Source organism: Strix uralensis, chromosome 5, assembly GCF_047716275.1.
Source record: "Strix uralensis isolate ZFMK-TIS-50842 chromosome 5, bStrUra1, whole genome shotgun sequence".
NCBI classification, from domain to species: Eukaryota; Metazoa; Chordata; class Aves; order Strigiformes; family Strigidae; genus Strix; species Strix uralensis.
The window spans coordinates 73,175,703-73,199,066 of record NC_133976.1 but is presented as its reverse complement, the minus strand read 5'-3'; the positions used below and the strand labels follow the sequence as shown (position 1 = coordinate 73,199,066).

At 40.1% G+C, this 23,364-nt stretch overlaps 1 protein-coding gene across 12 annotated transcripts in view; it reads right to left on the bottom strand.

Annotated features, from left to right (window-relative positions):
- WNK1 (WNK lysine deficient protein kinase 1) overlaps positions 1-23,364 on the bottom strand; it is a 105,390-nt gene that overhangs the window by 30,023 nt on the left and 52,003 nt on the right. For 6 of the 12 annotated variants that reach the window (XM_074871647.1, XM_074871641.1, XM_074871643.1 and 3 more), the window contains exons 5-15: positions 16,343-16,431; positions 14,764-14,983; positions 14,204-14,540; positions 12,935-13,122; positions 9,591-9,848; positions 7,396-7,824; positions 4,075-4,146; positions 3,306-3,455; positions 1,774-2,247; positions 374-655; positions 185-238 (exon numbers count right to left, since the gene is read on the bottom strand). In XM_074871647.1, coding sequence (XP_074727748.1) covers positions 185-238; positions 374-655; positions 1,774-2,247; positions 3,306-3,455; positions 4,075-4,146; positions 7,396-7,824; positions 9,591-9,848; positions 12,935-13,122; positions 14,204-14,540; positions 14,764-14,983; positions 16,343-16,431 — 2,553 coding nt within the window. Of the gene's footprint in view, positions 1-184; positions 239-373; positions 656-1,773; positions 2,248-3,305; positions 3,456-4,074; positions 4,147-6,603; positions 7,825-9,590; positions 9,849-12,934; positions 13,123-14,203; positions 14,541-14,763; positions 14,984-16,342; positions 16,432-20,916; positions 21,273-23,364 lie in introns of those variants that run through there. The other 6 variants (XM_074871652.1, XM_074871640.1, XM_074871645.1 and 3 more) reach the window with 6 other exon arrangements.

Sequence of the window (23,364 nt, the reverse complement as noted above, 5' to 3'; positions counted from 1 at the left end):
CAAGCCAATGCAGAACACAAAGACAATTCAAATTCTCCCTAGCAAGAATGCTGCAGGGAATAGGCATAACGAGATTCTGAAAGGCTATCAGTTGCAGTTTGTCTTTGATACGGCAAAAAATGTTCTACAGTACTAGCAAGAAGTGAAGTGTTAACAGGATTTTGCCTGCAGGACGCACACTCACTTCCCAACAGAACAGCCAGTGACAACAAGGTCCCCACATTGGCATGACATTCTGCTGTAAGAAAAAGGTCATTTGAAATATTAATTTCCAACTGAAGACAAGCATGGAAGGGATTAGTTCCCCACAGACATACTGTTGCACAATTCAAACACCCTAAATGTATTGTTAGGTTATATTCAACATATTTACCTCCAAAACTGCTTGCTGCGAGGAGGCAGATGAGGCCTGTTGAGCTAAACTCACTGTAGGCTGGGGCACTTGAACCTGTCCTCCTAGGCTGCCCATGGGAACTAAAACATTCTGCTCCACATACGGCTGCACAACAGGAGCAAGATAGCCCGGCTGAGCCATTGCATCTGTGGGTAAGGGAGGGGACAGCACGGCAGAAGGAATGCTAACAGAGGCCACAGCAGAGGAAGGTGCAACATTCGAGTCCCCTGGGTACTGAGGCGGCAGCCGAGATGGGAAGCCCTGTAATAGAAATGAGAGCGCCAAGTCAGTGAATGTCAGAGCTAATTAGGAAACCAAAATTAAAAAAAAAGTATCAGTTTCAGGGGCATGTTCCAACCTTCTGTACTTGTTCAAGCACTCCCAAAATCTTCCCAGAGACGCAAACTGCTCACATAGCCAAAACTCAGCTTGCAAGACACCATGCTTGAACAAGCAAATTCCCACTCAAAGTTCCAAGTCTTAAGCAAAACAATCTTCATCTCCCAACTCTCACAGTTGCCTAGTTAGCTTAATATTTTAAGGTCTGAGACTTGAAATGAGTTTGAAGAATTTTCAGGCTGAACAACTACTGTTGAGGTGATGTTATGCAACTGCTGCTGATTCTTGACAGTAATAGCAAAAACGCTCTTGTGTTTTTCCCATCCTCTCATGATAAGCTGACCCGGGAACCACGGAACGTTCCTACACACTGTTGCTGTTCTACAGCACCCCTTATAATCCCAGTGCAGGTGTTTCTACATCTATACAATTTTTGTTCTAGAAGAACAGTCATATGCTGAGTCACTGTTTTTGTCACTATTCAGATTGCCATTTTTACAGTGATCACACAAAGTAGCCGAAGCAGCCCATGCCCACCAGTCCAACATTTCATGACTAGCATCAGGTACTTACGTCATGTTCAAGATCCATGCTGTCTTATTTCTAGAAAATCCATTTCCCACCCCTCCCCAGACTTGGAATGAAATACTGACATTGCTGAATATGCTGCCATTGATTTTCTTTCCAACACATATCTCCCATTTTTAAAATTACTTCCCCCCCACCACCACCATTGACAAATCTCTTGGATATATAGCTGTCCTCTTTCACACAGTGGTTGAAAAAAGTCCTGCACTATAATTCTGTCATTTTAGACAAATTCCATTGCCAAATACAAAAAGCTCAAAACACCAGGGTGTCCAAGGACTTTCTTTTTTCCCCCTCCTTAAAATGGTCCTTTACCACACAACAGAATTCACCTTGGTGGCTTAATGGCTCTCTTATGAGAAGTGGGTTGGCCAGGGCACACAGTTCAGATCTGGTACTTTAGAGGAACAGGTAAAAATGTGGAGAAGAGCTCTGCTGGCTTGCAACAATACCTGGTAAAGAGCATCTCCAGCAGGAAGTGAAGCTTCAGCAGCTTGTCCAATGCTGACTGGCAATCCCACGGACTGGACAGCCGGCTGCAGGAGCTGCGGGAGAACCTGGCTGGGCAACTGAGCCACAGGCTGCATCAGAGTGGGAAGCTGGCTAGGACCAAGAGTTGATCCTACAGGGACAGCGGTTGCCGCAGCAGATGTTGCCAGTGTGAGCAATGGCTGATTCATGCCAGCTGCCATTGAAACGGGCAGTGACTGGAAACCTGGCTGAGCCACTGACACATGAGGAGCTGCTATGGGCAACTGAGAGACTGAGAACTGGGGAACCATGGAAGTTGGCAAGGGCTGTCCCACGGGTAGAAAATGAGAGCCAATGGGGACTGATGGGGCAACTGAAGGCTGAGGGAGAGAAGGTGCTGCAACAGGTAATTGAGGCTCGCCTTGGATGATCGACACTGGTTGGGAAACAGGAAGCTGGGGAGGTAAAGAAAATAGAGATAGATTTTTTTTTTTTAAAGCAGGGTTGCAGAAAGCAGAGTTTTTACACATTAGTCAAAGATAGAGTTATTCAAGTTACAGCACTCTGTTAAAGTGGGTGGGGAAGCACAGTTGGCAGAGTGGCTGGGAAGTTGGCTGGAGTTCCAAAAGGTCCTCACTTCGCAACACTTCCCTTGAAGAACTCAACAGGCTCTTGAAACAGACACCCACAGAGGGTGAAAGAGCAACATTTGAATACCCTGAAGCACTGACTTGTGCATAAACAGAATCGAATTCCCCTCAACTCTGTCCCCAGAGCCAAGCCTGCCTTCTTACAGGAAAGAAGTGCAAATCTTTCAACAAATCTGTCAGCTTTGGGTTTGGGGACTAAAGCGATGGAGAATGAGAAGCCACTGTGCCAGCATTCAGAGAATGGCAGGGTGCATGTCAATTAAAGCCAGCGAACGATGCAACTGGGAAGGCAGTTTAGATGAACAAGCAACAAAACAACAATTTTAAAAAACAAAATCAAGGCTCACATGTTCAAGATAGAGATATGAGCCAAAATGAAGTAATATTCAGTAACAGAAGCTTCTTGACCAAGGAGTAAAGGAGAAGAGCGGATTAAGAAAGATGACAGAGTGGAGAAGGCAGTCCTTATGGTTCACTACCCAAATAAGTGAATGTGTTTTACACACATAACGGTGCAGAAGATAGACATTATGTGGGAAGCAGAGAAATTACAAGTTCCTCAAAATCCATTCATAATATACCATTCATCAGTATGCCTCATGATACTTTTGACATTTTAAAGATCTTTGTGCATGGAAGTGCTATCCCTCCCTCAAATTACTCACGACTGCCACGTGTGAAAGAAAGGGTTTCCAACACATTTTCCAACAAAATTGACAGTTGTAGTACACTAAGAATACTATTTTCTGGATGAATGTTTTGGAACCATTAGAAAAGATGACAAAAGTGAAAGGAGCAGCATGTTGAATTTGCCAGCTGTGAAGAAGAAAAAAATCTTCTGCTAGAAAGAAGAATTTGTTTACCTGTGTCCCAGCTGCTGCCTGAGGCATTGGCATAATCTGTGAAGTTTGAGTTTGAGAGACAGTTTGAGTGGGAGTAGCGCCAGCAGAAACTGATGGCTGCTGCAGCTGGTATTGTCCAGGCTGTTGGGAAGAGGCTGGCTGCTGTGCATTCTGTAGTAGGGAAAAGAGGCAGAAGCTATTTTTCCCCCCACAGAAGTTTTTTAAGCATATCCTATTTAAATGTACTTTTTACTCCCTCCTAAGTGACATCGGTGGTTCTTCTGAATATGCTGTCAATTAAGCTTTAGCAATTACTTATTAGCATTATTAATACAACTCCTTTATCAACACCAAATCTTGCAACAGAATTATTATTTTACCTGTGAAAACAAGAATTAAGATGCTATAAAGGAAAAAAAAAAGCAGTTAAGAGATTGTTGCAGAAGATAGTATTTCCAGTTAGAAGAAATAATGAGAATGAAATCCACCTCTCTAAACAGTCTAACTTGCAAATCCTGACATGCCTCCCCTTGAATGGGGCTGCCACTGCAAGCTCAGGTGGAAGTTGGGGATGACAGACACATGAAAAAAGCATTAACATGATTCTAAAAATAAATTTCAGAAAGTCAGTGAAGTTAATTTCATTGCATGTTACACTGGGTAAGAACCAGAGGATTCCTTTGCTTTTGTCCAAAACTATGGGTTAAAGGGGGACAGATGCTCTTAAAGAGTCATCAAAATCCTATTGTTAAAAGTATTTTAGTCCTGGGTTTAGAAACTGTGATCTCACCTGCTGAGTATGTTGGGTAGGCTGGGATGGCACCGATGCACTGCTTGAGGCTGACTGGCCTTGCACTTGTGTCTGGAGGAGAAAAAAAAAAAGACAGAGAATCAGCTTAAAAAACCCCTATGGTTTCTTCAGCAGGCAGTTAAAATCATTTCTGCCTGGAATAGGTTTCTAGCTGTCCTTTTGGACAAGCAGTCCTTTTGGCCAAATTCCACTACAACAACCAGAACAAAGCAGAGCAATCTGGAAAGTACCAAACTCCATTTTAAGTCTTCCAAAACAACCAATATGGAAAGTCTTTGCAACCCACATGCCCCTCGACATGAGACAGATCAGCCTACCAGCTGCTTCTTCCACTGATGATGCTTTAAGAGCAGGATGCCTTGGTATAATAACTGGAAATAGAGGCATTAAGTTTTACCTTTACATGTGTTCTAAACACACTTAGGTGGGGGGATACAAGGAGGCTAGAAGGAAATAAAACTATCTGTTAAAAAAAATTAAAGATATACAGAATTCTAGACCAATAACAAAGTACTCAGTACATGTACATGTCATGAGTTCCCTTTGAGTGACATGTCAAAATACAAGCTAGAAATCATTTCTAGACTCACTACAATTCAAAGGCTACCAAGAATTAAATATTGAAGAATATGGGGGTTCACATTCTAGCTAAGACAGAATTTTTGAATAAGCAATGAAAAAAATGGATGAGTGGCATACAAATGAATGTGGAAGATGCAGAGGAAAATGGAATGGATTTTCATTATTATTTCTGGGACTGACATTTTTTTTATCAGATCCCAGGATTTTCATTATTTTTTTTGTGGCAATTATATTTCTTTATCAGCTCCTGGGAGATAACTAGACAAAGACCTCCAGATGAGCTCCCTGAGCACACACCACTTTGGTGAACCACCTATATAAGAAATATATCTAGTGCATATGCATCATATCAGAAATATCTACTAAAATTCCTTAATGTTCTGATCATTCAGCTTGCAGAAGCTTATTAGGAACAAGTTTATTAAAATTATATACTTTAATTACAGAAACTTTGGAGAAAGCAGACTGCCAATGAAAAGAACCATTTTTTTCTTTGCTGTTTTAGAAGCTTGACACCCTTATTGGCTAGGATCTAAACATGTGCTATATCCCACTGTTGTAACATCTGTTCACGTTGACTCAGTTTGTGCTTCAAATTCTGATCTTTTAATGAATTAGATAAAAGATCCCAGAAATTACATTCTGTAAAATATTTGTAATCCCTTATCGTGTTTCCCAGATGTATTTTACATGCATCAGAATTCACTTCCTGACATTTAACAAAAGGTGGTTTATGGAGAAACAATCCCCAGCTTCACTCCCCAAGTAGCAGCATCACTCCACAAGTTCTCCTACAGCACAGAAACTATCTATTAAACTAGTGATTAAAGCTGTTTCAGCTTTAATAAAACACCTTTATTATCTCATACAGAAAGCCTTAAATATTTAGTTTTTGATCTTACCACAAAAAGCAAAAAGATTCTCCTCCAGTTCCTTCACACAAATCCCAAAGTTGCTAATACTCCAATAACAAAAATGTCAGAGCGCCCCTAATTCCAAGAACAGGAGTAAGAGAGAAGTCTACTTAAAGTGAATCCTCTCTTTTCACAATTATCTTATGAGAAGTTTCAGACTACAAGTGCAGACACAATGTATATACACATACACCTCACAGTCACAGTGTACAAACGTGTTACTGACTACTGCAAGTACCATATATGCTGATAAAACACGTACCTCCAAACTAAGCTTCAGGCCTCAAATTTTGCTTTTTAAAAGGACACCATATTCTAGGCTTATAAAGAAGCAACATCTATTAGCAACAGTTGTTTGTGCCACAAAATTACTACTCAGCTCGTTTAGTTTAACAATCCTGAAAGTACATTTCCAAATCTGTGTACACATACATAATACAGCTCCTTCCATTCCTCTCTTCCCACTTTCTTCCCCCAAGCCTAGAAAAACCTCTTGCATTTTGAACAGTCACCAAGTTAACCTTGTTGTTGTCTAATGAAACATTATTCATACAAAAGTTCAACTTCATGTAACACATTCTCATTAAATGGCTAAGGAGCAACAACAAGAATACAAAGCAGTTTTACTATCACTGCTGATTCAAACTGTGGAGAAGACATATTTCATTAAACCCATTGTTTAAAAGCCAGTTTGGTACTGCAGCTATCTCTTGCCACAAGAACAACTAGTCCCAGGAGGAACGCTGACTATTTGTTACCCTTAACACAAAAGCCCTACCAATATTTCAGCCAAAGCTGAACACAGACCAAGTGGTTGCTGATACCCCATTATCTCATCGCAACCGGGTAAGTTAAAGGGATCCTAGTATTCTACTGACTTGGTGGAAAGACACTCCCATGCATGCTAATACTTAGAACCACGTGGAGCAAGTCTAAGACCAAGGCTCCCCTTTCAGTGCAAGGTATGACTTATAAAAAGCAGAGACATTCTGGAAGGGTTTGCTCCTGTAACCTGAGGATAGAGTGCAGGTGGTCCTGATGAAAGCGAGGTGGACAAGGCCTGCTGAGTCGAGGCTCCCTGGGGGAAGCAGATGAAGAGCTGCGACTCTTGCAATACCTTCTGAGGCAGCTGAACAATGGGCAATGAGAAGTCTGAACCAAAAGCAGAAGATGACCCCCCTGTAGGGGGAGGAGACTGGAAATCGCCAGTGTCAGAGGAAGTCAGCTGTGAGGAATCACTGGAGTATTCTGGGCTTCCTTCCGGCCAGCTCCGCCTGGCAGAGCCCCCTCTGGGATCTGCTAACTCAGGACCAAGATAGTTACACTGCTCCTCTGTCACAGGCTGAAGCCGACCATGCGACCCTATGCCTTGAGTGGATTCCTCTTGACTGATCTCCATAGAGCCCCGGCGACTTCTGTAGACCCGCTGGGGTAAAACTGCCCCTTCTGCTGAAGCAGAAGTCGGTGTGTGCACATGGAACTCAAAGACACAGCTCGCTCTGCCATCACCACTGTGAGAGAGCACAGCCGGGGCAGAGTGTGGAACAAATACCTGGTGGAACGTCATCTGAGCAGGATCTGCACTCAGAGGAGCTGAAACACTGGATAATGGAGAAAGGGGACCCATCCCAGAATCCAGCCTCAGGTTCTGAACATGTCTTGCCAGGTATGTTTGCCCCGACTGAAAGTCGAACACAGAGCTTTGTGGAGGACCACCTTGCCCATGGTTTGACTCAGAGACCTGCTTCAAATGTTGTTCAGTCACATGAGAGTTATAAGCTACTTGATCATACTGCTCCGATACCTGTGATGGGTAGTGCATGCCCACCAAATATACAGCTTCTGGATGCATTCTGTAGTGAGCATCCTCTGGAGGTGTTGGTCCAGATCTATAGTCACTGTGGACAGGAGCTGGCTCAAACACAGGATTAACTTGCACATGCAGAGGCTCTCCAGCGACTCTCTGAGCTGCTGTGCCCAGCATAACGAATGCCTCTGGTGTCCAATTGGTGGGACTACCACCAGGTGGAACTAAACTCTGGCCAGTCTTCAGCAATGGCTGGAAGTGGCAAGTTTGGGCTTCCAAAAATGAAGTGCTCTTGCGCCGCTGAGCAACTGCCACCTTCGGCGGGCAGGCAGGTGGTGGTGAGAAAGACACCGGCCGTTCATGAACGGTTGGGAAAAATATCTGTGAATCTGGGAACGTTGGTGTTCCCCCACGCGGATGCTGAGGCTGTATTGACATGAACAAGACAAGTAATTCATACATTAAAAGTGAAAGCACATCAACATGCACAGTTCACTAGGCAGTTCTGTGAAGTAACTTTATAGAATGACTACTCAATTCATGGTCAAAAACATACAATACTTAGGAAATTTAGGTGAGTTGTAAATATCCATTAAATACATCCATGGCAGGCATAGCTACAAATGGAAACATTTGCTTATGTTAGAGCTGCTTTTCCAGTCCAATTCCAGTAATTCAGAAGAAGAAACTAGTTTTGCTCCTGACAATGGAATGAGATTTATTGTCATGGGCTATCCATTGTGATCAGGGCTTGAAATCCAATCAAACCCCTAAGGCTACTGCCATATGGCAAATATGAAAATTCAGAACTTGGTAGCAGTAACAATGCAGAGGCTCTATTTTGCACTTAGAAGATAAAACGACATTAAATCTTACTATTATCCAACACAAAACACAGTGCTGGTGTCCTGTATGCTATCCAGAGAGCTAAAGAGGAACCTTTTATGAGCAAAACTGAACCATTCCAGCCCACAGCTGGAAAAAAAAGTATGATGAAACTGCAGCGCCTCTGGATTCTGCCAAAGTTGATCATCTCTTTCAATCCCTTTTATCACTTCTGATCATACCTTTTCACATAGAAAATTAGCACTCACTGAAACAAACCTAACTCTTGTCTGGACAATAAAACATTCATAGGTTTAGTAATAGCAGAGCCCTCGGGCAATTCCACTCCATCTGATGGACTTAACTTCAGATGAGGTTCATCTTATTTAAGATTTGTAGGGAAAATTTCACTAAGGAAAGTTCTGTGTAAGAATACCAAACAATTTAGTAATTCTGCTTTTTTTCATCTCTGCCTAGAGTATGCTGAGAGACAATGTATTATCTACCCTAAAGGGAAAAAAAAAAAAAAAGCAAGAATCAGTGGCAAATATACTGTCTGTAAGACAGAGGGCATTTATGACTTTTTCAAGTTGCTGTTTCCACATTGTTCTCTTTCTCCCCAAACTCTTTTCTCCAGAAAAGCAGCAGCAAATTTCCATATTGACTGATACTAACAAGAAGGTCCTACAGGATGAAGAACTCTTCCTACATTCTGAGAACTGGTTCCAATTACTTCATTTACAGATAAATGTTTCTCAAAGTTTATTTTGTGTAAAACAAAGCCCAAAACTGAAGAGACTATCTCCTGTCTTGCAAGCTATCTTACAACTAACTTTAAGAAACATGAAACTATGGCTTCTTCCCATTAAGAAGTAGCTGAAGTGGCATTTCCGATTAAAACTTACAGAAAAATCCTCAAAAGTATTTATACTCTGAATTTCTAGTATCACTAGCACAGCTAGCCAAAGCTCTTAGAAAAAACAGCCACAGCAATCAAGCTTTAAAAGCTGGTTGTTTTGTGGAGGGCTTAACTAACATTCAATGTTTGCTTAGAAGGTAGAAAATAAGAAGCTGGTCTTCTGACTTAAGGCGATAAGAAATAGTCTTCCCTTTACCTTCTGTGCTACAACTGGGTAATTTACATTTATACTATCCTAAAATACAAAGAACCAAAAATGGTCAGCCACTGTTTGATATTGTTTAAGTGTACTGCTTCCCAGAAAAAAGAAAAAATCAACATTCCAGCAGCACAGTGTAAGGAATAAGGAATCAACTCTTCATTTGCTCATTTTAAAAATGCCCAAAGCCCAGGATGTATTTAATGATAACTTATCTTACTGTGCCGGGAGGCAAATGGTAACACATACAGGACTGACAGAGAGGGAGGGCAGGCTGGAGCGTCGATGCTTGCGTGGAGAGGCAGAGTGCATGGGCAGGACACTTTCCAGGGCTTTAGAAAGCTTTTCTGCAAAGGTTTCTTCAGGGACAGTCCGAAGGTAGAAAGGAGAAAGAGGTGCAGACAGCGCTGGTGGTGGGGTACAAGGAGCACTGAGAGGGATGCAGGACATAGAGGGAAGAGCAGGAAGGTGGGGGACACAAACTGACATGCTACGACCACGTTGAGGCTAAAGAAGGAAAACAAAAGTTAAGAATTGAACAATTAAAAAAATGATTAACAAAACAAGCAAAAACTATAATGAGATAGAAAAGAAATGCAGACACACAATGAGAGGCCCAATAGTAACATGTGTGCAAGAAGATATGAGAACACTGAATGAATGCCAACACACACTGGGAACAGGCTCTGAACACCTCTGAGGACTCAAGTTTGCCTTAGGTTACTGAGCAGTGTGGGAAGTTCCCAAGTACCCTTAAAAGAAGCATGTGGAAGGCAGAACAGACAGGAGAATATTTTCTCTGGGGCCACTGACGCAGCCCATACTGTGCGTACTCACAGCATCTGGTAGTCTGACAAATAAAAAAACCTAAACAGATACTGATGAGTTTTCAAACATTCATTCTTAGTTTAGTGAGTGGGTATGTGTTTACACATAACACCTCACTCCCTCTCTTTGCTTGGGCACCTCTCTGCCTGAATTAAGTGGACTAACTGTATGCAGCTGGGTCGTTATTAACTAAAACATTACCACAAAAATCTAAACATTACACATTCTACAACATGTGTTGTGGAAAACCAGTTGTTTAATGTGTGGAAAACTCAGTAAAATTAGTCTTAGACAAGCATTTTCCAGACACTGGGCCAATAAAAGCATCAGGATTTTGTAATCTTGCCACAATCCAGAAGGCCATAGTTCAAAATTCAACCAAATTGGAAGAAACAGAACTATGTTTTGGGGTTGTTTGGTTTTTTGGGAGGTTTTGTTTGGGGGTTTTTTGTTACTGCCTTTTTGGTGTGGTGCATTTTGTTGTGGTTTAAGTGAATGGAAAGATGATGTTTTAAAGACACAGTCTTCAACTGCAGGCTTTCCTTCTCTAATGATATATGCCTCTTATGAATGTAATCCACAATTTCTTAACATAACTGAAATCAAATACAGACCTCCAGGGAAAAAAACCTCAATATACCCAGTGGAGATCTGATTTTAATGATTTCTGATGTGGGAAATCTTGCTAGACTGCCCAAAATTTGGGAGAGGCCCATAAGGGAACTCAAAGGGTTAAATAAATACTTTACCCATAATCTTCATCTGTTCCAAGGCAGGACTAGTTATATATGTCCTTCCTGACTAATTTATCTAAACTGTTCAGAAACATGTGATGGAGAATGCCATACTTAACTGTCCTTCTTGGTTAGGGAAAAAAAACCCACCTCCCCAAACAGTAATTCCATGCTGCAATTTAGGCTTATTATTTCTTATTCTAGCTGACAACAAAGCTGTGATCGGATTAGCCTTCTCCTATTTTAAAGCAGCCTTTTACAGCTTTCTTCCTCCTCAAACTCCTCTTTCATAGGCTCAGCTTAACTATTTCAGTCTTCCCACAAAAAGCATGTTTTCTGTATTTCTGGTGGGGTTTTTTTGTCACTCTCCTCTGAATTCTCTCAGTTCACCCTCAAAATCACTCAAGCAGGGTGTCCAGGATAGACTTACCAATGGCCAAGAGCAGAACAACTATTTTGTATAACATGATGTTTGCCTTTTTCACAACAGCATGATGTTTTTGACCATGTCCAGCTTGTGGTCCAATGTAAACCCTGACTTCTGAGGGGCAGAATTGCTGCCTAGTCAGTTGTTACTCATCCTGTACTTGTGTAGCTGATTATTCCTGCTTAAGCATGAACCTTGTTCTTGTCCTGATTGAATTTCATTCTACTTCTGTTTAAGACCATTTCTCCAGCTATCAATATCATTTTCACTTGTCATCCTATCTTCCCAACAGTTAGCAGTTCCTGTAGAGTGTTCTACTCCATTCTGTCAACCGCCTGGTATCACTGTTGTCATCATAGAGCATGAGCAGATCTTAGCAGTGAACTAAGCAGCTTGACTATACCTCTGTCATATGCTCATTCTCTCATCTTCTCTAAAAAGATTATGGTTCTTCAACCTGGAAGCTAGACATCCCAAGACAGTGAAATGGCTTCTGGTTCAACATATGCCCACACATGAAAATATGGCTTATCCAGAACAAGAGCTTATTTAGAGGAATTAAAAACTCATTTGATCACGGATTAGCAATACCACACACTTCAAGTTAAGTGCCTCTGAAAAAGATGGAGATGCTTTGCTTGTGAGTGAAACCAGCATGTTTTCCAAAAAGCTAGTGACACCAATGATGCTGTAATAAAGCCTACAACCACAGGTAGCAAAAAAGTGAGGACCCTCAGTCTTAAGTGTCACATCTTCTCCCTTATGGTATTACTACATTATACCATAATGTCTCTGCCTCAGGCTTAGATTTTTATTTGTGTAAAAAACAAGAGACAAGGGAACCACTGAGGACAACGTAACAGTAGCAGAAGTTCTACTCCAGAATTAGAATAGATTTCTGCGTACTCTCATACTCAGATCTAAAAACATACCAAGGAGAAAAACATACCAAAATAAAAGGGCAACACAAATGAACATAGTAGGAAAAGTATTTGTGCCCAGTGCAGACTTTCCAGGCAAAAGAAATACGCATGACAACTGATGAGCAAATCAACACAAGCTAGAAATAAAATTGGGAACAAGGGTTTGGGGTCTTTTTGATCTGGAGTTCTCACATGCAGCATTCTATAACAGTTAAAATCTTACCTGCAGAATCTGTAATCAAAGCCTCACAGAACACACACAGCAATTTCACACTTATACAGTAGCTCAAATTATTCTAACCCTTCTTCAAACCAAACTAACAGCTTGATCCTGGTAACTTCATATACACATACACACATCACCTTCCCAAGTGAGATTAAATGCTTACTTTCATGAGATAGTCTTGTTCTGAGGATATTACTTCATCCATAAAAAAAACCAACCCACCATTCTGCACTCAAGATTAAATAAAAGCTTTGAAGAAAAATATGCCCTCGCACTTTCCCCTCCCCACCTAGACTCAGTCACCTTGCAAAACCAGCCCCTTAACTACTCCCATACAGGATTTGTACCACATGCAAAACAAAACACACACGGAAGATTGCCTGGCAGACTTCCCTCTCACCTTTCAAGAGAAATACAAAATCAAATAATTCCATGCATTTGCAATACTCTCTTACCACTGCAGGTGGCTGATATCCTCCATGTTGCTGCGACTGCACTTGGCCAACTGAAGCTGCATATCCCTGGACTGCAGCTGTTGAGATTGACTGGTCATGCTGGGAACCATACGACACTGTCTGCTGACTGCTCACACATGATTCAGTATAAACAGATGACCCCTGGCCACTGTCAACTGTCCCATCAGCTGCAGAAGTTAAAGATAAAAATCTGAATTTGAAGAACTGCAGTCTGGATTTCACAACTTTAACAATATTATAATCAATCAAGTATTAGGTTGATGTTTGTGCCACATCAAATGGACCTTATCAGCATTTTACCTTTTGTGATATTTAAGCTAGTTAAAAAAATTTTTTTTTTCTTCCTCAATACAGTAATTCCTTACCAATATGGTTTCCCCTAACCTCTGAAAAAAAAAAAAAATCAGTAATTAAGTATCTTATAGTAAATTATGCTTCCTATAAAAGGCTAGACTAGAAATAGAAACTTAAATTCCACATTGTTATGAATGATCTTTCAGGGGGTTTTAATTATTATTTTTTTAATTTTACACAGACATATAAAACAGGTCTGTTGTGCTGGCTGACAGATGCACCCAAACTTAAAATCCCTATTACCTAAAGAGCAGATAGTAATTTGCTTTCTAACTTCACCATTCTAGTACAGAAGTTCTCATCCACCATCACTATTCAAATAGTGATTCAAATGTTAGGATGGCAGAAGAGGAAAAGTTAGGAGTGTTAATTCATCTTTTCATGTATAGTATGTAAAACAAAACTTTTCAGAAAGCAAATTATGAGCTGAACTGCTTGTACATTAATCTCATTTCCCCCTTAAACTTAAGTTAACAAGAATTCAAATAAGTGTTTCTAATAGCTTTAACAGCACTGGTGCAAGAGTACACAGCCTTCTGCAGGGCCAGAATACAGTGTCCCTATAGAAGGACAGCAAAAATTAGGACAGGTGTTCGTGCTGCAGGAGCTCCAGTTCATCTAGCGTATTACCTTGAAACAGAGGAAAGTTTTGTGGAAAATTATTTTGTGCTAAGTCACTGGACTGTGAATTGTGCCAATACATGGCTCAGCTAAGGCACAGGAATGCATCTTATTTTGCTGTGCTTTCTAGTGTGCTAATGTTCTTCAGCAGACAGCAATGGCAGACAGCAACACCTTAAGATATTTACTGCTATACACACCAAAAGTTTTAGACTCTAAGGGGGGAACTGTGTAAGTGCAAGAGTTCCTAAATAAACCAGCTGACACACTTACAAAGAATAGATATACTGGGTTGCTGGAACTGCAGTTGTTGGTGTTGATCAGCTTCTGGTTCTTCAGGCTCCACTTGTGTAGAAACCGATGCTGAAGTAGTGGGGACAGGAGTAGTACCAGTGACAGATAGGGGATGCTTTGACCCTGCATGGGAAGCACTTGATGGTTGCTGTTGCTCCAGCTGCTGCTTCTGACTACCTTCTTCCTGAAGCTTCTTCTCCTGTTCTTCTCGCACCAACTGACGCTGCTCTCTCTTTCGCTTAATCAAAGATACCCTGTCCTTGATAGCTTTCGCCATTGTCTTGTGATCCCCTTCACAGACATAGCCAGATTCCACCTGAAGGAGGATATATTCACAGAATTCAGACTGTCATAGACAGCCACTGTTGTAGTGCTACAACATAAGCTACCACTCTCTGGCACTAACTTCTCATTCACAAACTTCCAAAGCTGTTCTATTTCTAGGCAATAACAATGGCAAACGCAGAGGCTGACAGACTACATTTCACTGTCAGAGTACGCCAGTACTTCTGACACTTTGTAAGACCACCAACACTTACCATTTCCTGTGCTACATCCTCTGGGACATCTCTCTCCAAGTCAAAGGAAAACTCTATTGCCTCATTATCTTTATATTTGCCCTTAAGTTTTTTGATGTCTTCAATTCGCAGCCAGAGTTTAATGGCAATTTTTTCTCCATCATCTTCCTCTGCTAGTTCTACCCGTACTCCAGTCTCTTCTTGGAAGAAAGCATGATTCAAAAGGTCCTTAATAGCATATCTAGCATATTGGGAAAGAATGTAGAAAGTGTAAACAGTTATTATGTTTTCATAAAATATTAAGGAATATCCTTGCCTGATGACCCCCCAAATTTGTTCTCTACATTTATGCTTCTTCCATGAATTGACAGCTCATCATTCAAATTTATACTTAAAAGCACAATGGAGAAACAAAATGCAACAATGGTACAGATGTACCAAAAAAAACCCAAACCAGCACACATTGGTCATCAGAAGTACCAACAGATTTAAGCCAACTGAACAGAATATATATTAAATAAAATAATAAGAAGCCTTGAAGAAACATTTTGGCTTTACTGAACATTAAAATCCAACACACAACCTTTAGTCCCCAAATCAGTACAGTAATCCCATGTATTCCAGTCTATTTCAAGATTTTTATCAAAAGCCTCATCTAGTAAATTCAGCACTAGGTAAGCACCAAATGATTCCTTTCATATTTTATACTATCTTGAACCACTTCAACTTGCATTCTGACACAATTAGAAGCATCCTGAAGGTACAAAACAAGATCTATGTTCATATATGCACAGCATTAACAGCAGTAGTCTAAAAGTTAACCACTTAAACTAAATGGCAAGAAATAAGTGATGTGAAGCTACAAAATTAACTTAAAATGGGAAGAAAATATGAAGATCAGAAATTAGAAATACACAGCAATGCCATCAGATGCAAAACTTCAAGAGTTAGAGGGGATGAATAAACATCCATGAACAGACAAAACTATCTCTGAACAGAATAGCAGAAGGCTGGAGGAGGGACGAAGGCTGAAGCATTCAGTAAGCAACAACTATGTAAAAGCAGAAAACAAAACCCCACAAATAAGCTATCAGAACAGTTACAGATTTCCTGCAATGGTGTAAGTTAATCACTTGAAGTAGAAGTCACCGTGCAGAAAATGTGGATGAGAATGAGCAGGACAAATTTAAAAAATAAAAAGAGCCCTCAAAATAATCAGCCATAAACTAACAACAAAATCAGAGGGACAGGAAAAACAAAGGATTACAGAATAACAAACAAATCAAACAATCCAAATACCTGGGAACACAGGAGGATTGTCTTCCACTATATTGCTGACTAGGTCAAAGCTTTAATAAAAGCAGTAGAATTTCTGAATAAACTGATATGAATGGTTACTATAGCATTTGCACTTTTCCTGATACTGTTAATTCCCTAAAACAATCATTGAATAAGAATCTACCAAAGAATAGAAGCTGCTGAAGTAATACCGGCTTCCCAACTTTCATCAGAACACAGAAGACCCCAGGAACTAACTGGATCTGGTATCATCACAGATAAAGGACTCAGATAAATGTCCATTTGAAAAGAAAGTACTTACCTTTCACCTTTGTTCTGTCGAATGCATCCCTCAATAATCTCCTTCACTTCAGGGATTGCTACTTTATCAAAGCTGGCTGGCTTAACACCCTGGAACATACAAATAACAACAGAGAAACTGGAAGGCCCACTTGATTTAAGTTTTGATTGTGTTTACAGACCAACTATTTTTACTCAATAGATAACTGGCCTGAATTCCCCACTAGTGCAAGTGATAGAGAAATCTGACCACAATCTTACTGTTCAGCTGTTTGTTAGTGACTTTTGCAAATATTTCACACACACCCCCCATTTCTCAGCTACACTTCCATAACAGAAGGCTTTGGTAGTTAGGTTCTCAGTTATGATAGGACAACCATGTTTCCATGGAAGTTATGCTGGTTAGAGATAAGTACACAGACTGGACTGAAAATGGAAGGAAATGTTTCCTATGGAACACTAATGCATGAACCCACATGATTAATTTAACAGTCTTCAAAGGATTCTGCTGCTTCCCAGAATGTTTCCAACATGCCACTACATAAAGTAATTTTGGCATAGATGGATTTTACAGGAAAGACCTTAGCCCAGAATGATGACTGGGTCATTAAGTAACTTGTCCAATGTGTTTAAAAAAAGGAAATTAAAAAAGACCTTCCTGTATCTTAGCTCTCACGAGAAGACCCACTATACTCAAACCACACTCCTACATCACTACTGTTGTGAGTTCAGGAAAATGAGCTTAGCAATACAGACCTTTACGAAAGCCCTTCACAACACACAGTAATCCTTTTTCCAATACATGCTAAAATCATTGGGGAAACCAAAGCAAAATCTAAGTATGATCAGCCACTCAAATCAGTAAAGCAAACAGGCCAGAAGATAGGACCATCTGGGAATTCTTTAAAACACTACAGGCAGAGAGCCAAGCTTCATCACTTAATCACAGTCAAAAGCTCTATTTCAGGGGCAATTGTCCACAACAGCAAAATCTGGCACTCAATTTTACTTGATTCAGCCTTTAGCTTCAAACTCTGTATTTAAGACAGCAGAATGAGAGAGGATGAAGACATCCTGTTCAAATTCTGTTATCTGAAGAACCCATGTTTTCAAGCCGAACAATCCTGAAATCATACACTTAGTGTATCTGACCCTGTCTCACTGGTAAATCACAACTAAAGAAAAAGTGAAAACCATAGAGGCTGAAGTACAGAAATAAATGAAGTATTAGTACAAGCATCATCATTTGTGTCCTTACCAGAAAGTACTTCTCTCAACATCCTAGATGATACTGCTGCCCACCAAATGGGGACATCAAGACATGACCCTTCCCCCTTCCTGTACTGTCAAGGGGAAACAAGTCTTGAAACGAACAGTTCGAGTCTCTAAACCAGAGCCTTTGTAACTACAGACCTTCATTTAACTAAACATGTAGAGTTAACTTAATACGATAACAATTTCCATCTACATTTAGATACTTTTTTTCCCCTTGGTCAGACATGGCAGTATATTGACTTCCTATGTTCACCGCCTAAAATATTCTCTACCACACTCTTCCAGGAGAGGGCACAGTCAACATCAGCTTTAACAGATGCAAACACAAGACTGGGAGAAGCACAAGAGTCCAGTCTTTCAGTAGACAACAGTACTATTTGTCACTACATTTTACGAAGGTGTTGTATGTAGAATTTCTAAATGGACCAAAAAACAACTACAGAAAGACACAGTTTTTCACTTGATAAAAATTTCCTGTTACAACAGCATTCTGGTTATCTATTTCTTTGCTCTAAAGTTTGTTCTTACAAAATTCTAGCAATTGGAATTCACAGAACTGAAGAGTATATTGTGACTAGAATAAGCCCTGAAACACAGTCTGTCAGTGAACATTTGCTTAACACTTTTAAAAACTTCACTGAACATTAAGACTTTTGGAGATCAATGTCTCAGCTGATAAGACACCAGACTGAAGTTTGGACAGGTAAGTTTAATATTGCTACCAGGTCATACCATAAATCTTCAGCTTCCTAGCAGGACATCACAGAGCCCTACACCCTATAAGGATTTATAAAAGTAGTTTTAGTGTTTACTACTGGCATCAAGTACCTGTTTGCAACTGTCTCTGCTCATATAACAGACTAGTCAGAGACACCCAACTTTAATAACGACCAAGCTTAAAAGGGTCCCAAGAGTTCAGGTTCATACATGTAGAGATAAATGTTTCTATACATAATTAAATGCTCTCCTATGTACACATACATAACCTATGCAATAATTATTCAACTGCTTATTGCATGTATTGTATCTAAATTTGCCAAAGTTTAACACATCTAAGTCCTAAATAGCTCAAGCCCCAGACATAGCAGCAGCCTGCATGCATGTTCGTTTACACTATGGCAGCAGAAGGAAGATGTCAGATCTGTGACAATCTCATTTTGGAAAAACTAAAAGCTAAGATGAATAAGACAACTGATACAGCAAAATATTACCATAACAAAGCCAGAACATGAGTTTTCTTGTTAACTATTTTACCACATGCTCTGTTCTTGCACAAAGCCTGAAAAGGTAAAGCTGAGAACAGTTTTTAAAATTATTCAGTCTGCTAACCCCATGTTTCTCTATCCTGAAAGAAATTAAATACCTGTCCAAAATCTTCAGACCCTTACATGAGGGCCATTTTACAATACCAAGAGCTCAGTTAAAAAGAGAAGCTCCCACCAGCCTCCACCAGCATAGCTTCTATGTTCCTAACTGCTCCTCAGAAAATCTGAGAACCTCACACTAGGGCTTAAAACCAGAGGATTCTGTGTTCAAACAGCTACCTATTTCTCAGTCTGCTCCACAGTCCATGAGAAGGGTTGCCTAAGCCTAGTCTACAGTACTAGCCAAGCACCCTTACGTGCTGAACTTCAGGCCATGTAAGTACCATCAGCTTTCCAAACATTTTTCCCCCTCCTCCAAACGCTAGGGGAAGTGTCAAACTATTTTACATAACAAGACAGAGGATACTATGAATGATAAAAATCAATAAATCGGTGAACCCTTTTCTACCCAAAGCTGCCTATATATCTTAATCTGCCATCACAGAGAAACCAAAGGGAGGCCAGGCCCTGCAGTTCACATAACCTTGATGTGCCCTTAAGAGTGCACGAGCTGTGCAGCCAAGCATATGTTCATCACTTTCTGAAACCAAAGGCACTCAAGTACATACTAAGCCATTCAGTATTTCTGGGTTTTCACCAAACTTACTGCAAGATGGTCACATTATTATATGCCTCCCCCAGTACCCAAATTCCTTAGAAGAATCACAGGATAATTCAAATATTCTAATCTGCTAGTCCTATTCCCCAGTGGCAGTTTAAGAACTAAACACCCAAATCCCACTAGCATTTTTTCTGAGTTTTCTAAAGAAACAGAAAGAAGAGCTCTTGCAGAGAAAGAAGAAGTGTAGATAGGTGTAACATGCACACATGAAAATCATCATTATTTTCTCAAGCTACCATCTAAAATAGCATGAACTGGCAGTGCTGCTGAAAGCAGCAGTCCCCTGTTCTCCACCTCCCATTCCCACACCCATGTCATTTCCTCCCTTTTGCCAGCACACACATTTATACAGCTGCATAATGAACCAGATCATGGTGTTTATCAGACTTGAAACAAATCCAACCAAAAAAAGCCTGCAGAAGTTTCCAGTGAGATGAAGCTCCCAATCTGGTTCCCTACGCTGCTGCACCAGTTCTCAGGCTGACAGGAGGAAAGTGATAGTGCAATAGCTAACAAGGGCAGAACTGCTTCTTTTGAGAGAAGTACCAACTTAAGATAAAACCCACTGAACCCTTACATCTTGAGAGCACCTCTAAAATATGGGCATATACGTAGGTAGCACAAAGCACAACTGATGCAAAACTATCTTACAGTCTTCATGTTAAGCATAAGAAGAGATTTCATATTTCACTTATCTTAGACATGGTAAAGCTTGCAATTTTATCAGATTTCAATCAGGTGAAAAAAGTGTGTTCCAAAATTCAACATCCACATTTATAGGGTTATTTGATCCATTAAAGACGAGTTAGGTACCCTTAAAAACACTAGATTTTCAAAATTCTTTAAACACCAAAGTATAAGCTATTCAGAACTCCTCCTCACAACTTTTGCTTAGAAACATGTGGTGTTTTGCATTAGTTAGATCACTAGATTACTGGGTCAGTGGTTTAGCATCTTGTTCTACTGCAAGAGATAGTGAAAATATCATTTACTTCATAAGAGGAGGTATCACTGCTTTATAACTCTTACACTAAACCAAAAGGAAGACACAGGGAGTATTACATACCCTCAGCAATTCTAAATTTAAAAAAAATACTTAGACTTGGAATAACAATGTAAGTGGAAAAGAGCAGAAGCAATAAGTGTTCCAGCCTTGCTGTTCAGGATTTAATCTACATTTTAAAAATTACAGGGGAAAAAAGTACAGTTAAGTTTAAAAGCTGAAGACCCAAGCTATGCAACTATAAAGCAGTTCAGCAGATTTGTCAAGAATTCTGATTCACCCCAAAATCCTCTTCTGTGGCTACACACACTTTACAGAGCTGAAATTCTTACCTCTTTAGCGCAATCCTTGTGTGAGCAGCAACAGTGGGAACTAACAATTACAAATACAGGACAGATTTCTCTTTTTGTAAAATCCATCAGGAAAAGAGACACATATATACCAAAGCGTTAGTTAGCTGCTAGTTTCCAGTAGAAATCCACTAGGCTGTGGACTTAACGCACAGCAGAAGGAAAGCAGACATCAAAGTTAGAAGGGAGCATTGTTTTCTGTTTGACCCCTCTTGTACTTTTCCAAGTCCAGTACATGAGGCTGCAGAGATTTGAGCTTAATATCTGCTTTTGACACTCAAATACTGAATAGAAAGAATCAATATAAGCAAGAGCCAAGTGTGTCCTTTTCTGCCTGCCCAGCTAGATGTAAAGGAGGAAGAAGTTAGATGTAAGGAGGCAGCACAGGGATCCTTTACTTCCTGCATGTCCCCGCCCCCTCTGCTTGGTTGCCCTGCCTATTCTCCACCCAGGTTTTCTCAATAGTTTAAGGCTGCATGTAGGATCATCAACCAGTTCACTCCTGATGTTGCAGAAGTACCCTTTTAAACAAAGGGGAACAGGTCAGTCAGTGTGTTGTTCCGACCCAAGGTTGCTGGCACTAGTCTTGTACTGGGGGACAAAGGCAGCTGCTGTTTCTCCTCTTCTTTCCATGGAGCAACAGAAGTATACATACAGCTGACCAGAATTTAATCCTAACAATATACAAGTCAGCACTAGGATAATATAATACATTCCACCTCCCTCCTTCCTGACAATCGCATTCTGCTACCTTTGACAACATCATCTGCTTTCCTTTTACCTGGTACTTAGTGTATGGGAACAGGGATTTGAAGATGATTTTCAAACTGTGGGACAAAGTTAGAAAGCTACATTGTTGCTTGTTTTACGCCATATGCACAGAAATAATCCAGAGTTATGTCTTCTAATGCCTCTTGCTAGACTCCAAACCTAAATCTGAAATCTGACCTCTCCCCCCCCCCACCCCCCGGTACCTATTTTCAAACAGACACTGTAAAACTTGTTCACTAATGAGTTGTCCACAGCTTCAGGGCTTTTGGGGGTTTTTTTGGAAGGACATAAGGAGCAATGCTAAGAAAGATCACATACACCATTTTAAAGTGTGAAATGAGCAAATGAATTTTGACCAACTAGTGATGATAAACTGTGATAAAATTCAATTTCAAATTATCAAGATCACTTTTCAGCCCAAAATATACTTAGTTCCTCAAGTATAACAATTATACCAGTGTTGCTGTTATACCACACTATCAATGTTGCAAAAGTAACACTTTTTGATCCTTTACTGGGCATTTCAGAAATCCTCTCCACCAGTTGCTGTGAAAGTTTAGATGGGTCAAGGGAAAGGGGATCATTAAAGATCCTACGTGGCCTTCCAAGTCCTTTGCTAGACATTTTATACACCCCCCCCACCCCAAATCAACTAACTGTTGATTACCATCTCCATTTTAACAGTGCTTACTTGTATCACAAATATTTTGCTTGCCATTGCTTATAATTTTTTTTATTGTTACAGTTGTGCTCAAACCAAATAGACACTCTGTAGTCAAAGCAAATCTACTTCACTGGAATAACAATCTAATATTTAGCACACCTAATTAAGGCTACACTTTTCTGGGGTACACTGCATGACCTGCAAAGAACATTAAATGTTTCAGCATTTAACAAGTGCAGACTCTACCTGTTCCAGTCTAACCACAATTCTTGCTTAACTCTTTTCAAAGGTGCTATAACTGCAGAGCTTGAAAGGAATTCTACCGTAACTGATTAATCTTCTCAAACAAAGTGTTCTAACTTTGCAGTCCAGAGGCTAATAGAATCAGTAGCAAAGTCAAATCACACAAAGTAATTAAAGTCTCTATATTTTCTTTTTGCTAAGTTGTTACCATTCTAGTTTGAGCCAGTCCCAGGCTGCCACAAACCATTAATTCCAGGAATTTAGACAAAGCATATGATTCCAGTGGAAAACAAGCCAATGATCCTACCTCCTTCCCCATAGTCTCAAAAGAAGTCCCCAGGCAATGGTATATATGGCATTTAAATTGGTTTATCCCATGATCTTCTGAATTTTACTACCTGCTATTAATTACTTACCCAGCCCTCAAAACCTACATGTTTAACCATTTCATCACCTTTTCCATCTCTAATCCTTCATCTTAATCCTGTTGTCTGTTCTAGAAAATCTTTCAGATGTAGTTCTTTCCTTATTTCACACAGCATACACCTATAACTTATTTGATAATACTCGTCCCAGTTCAGTCGAATACCTATTGTGAAAAGGAAAACTTCAGCATAAGATTTACTCCATTGAAAGGAGATATGCGTTGCCTACATAAAATAGATTTTATTGTTCTTGTTAAAAAGCAAGCTAGAGTAGTTGAGGCTGCAGGGGAAAAAATGTATGCAACACATTTCACAGAAGTGAAAATT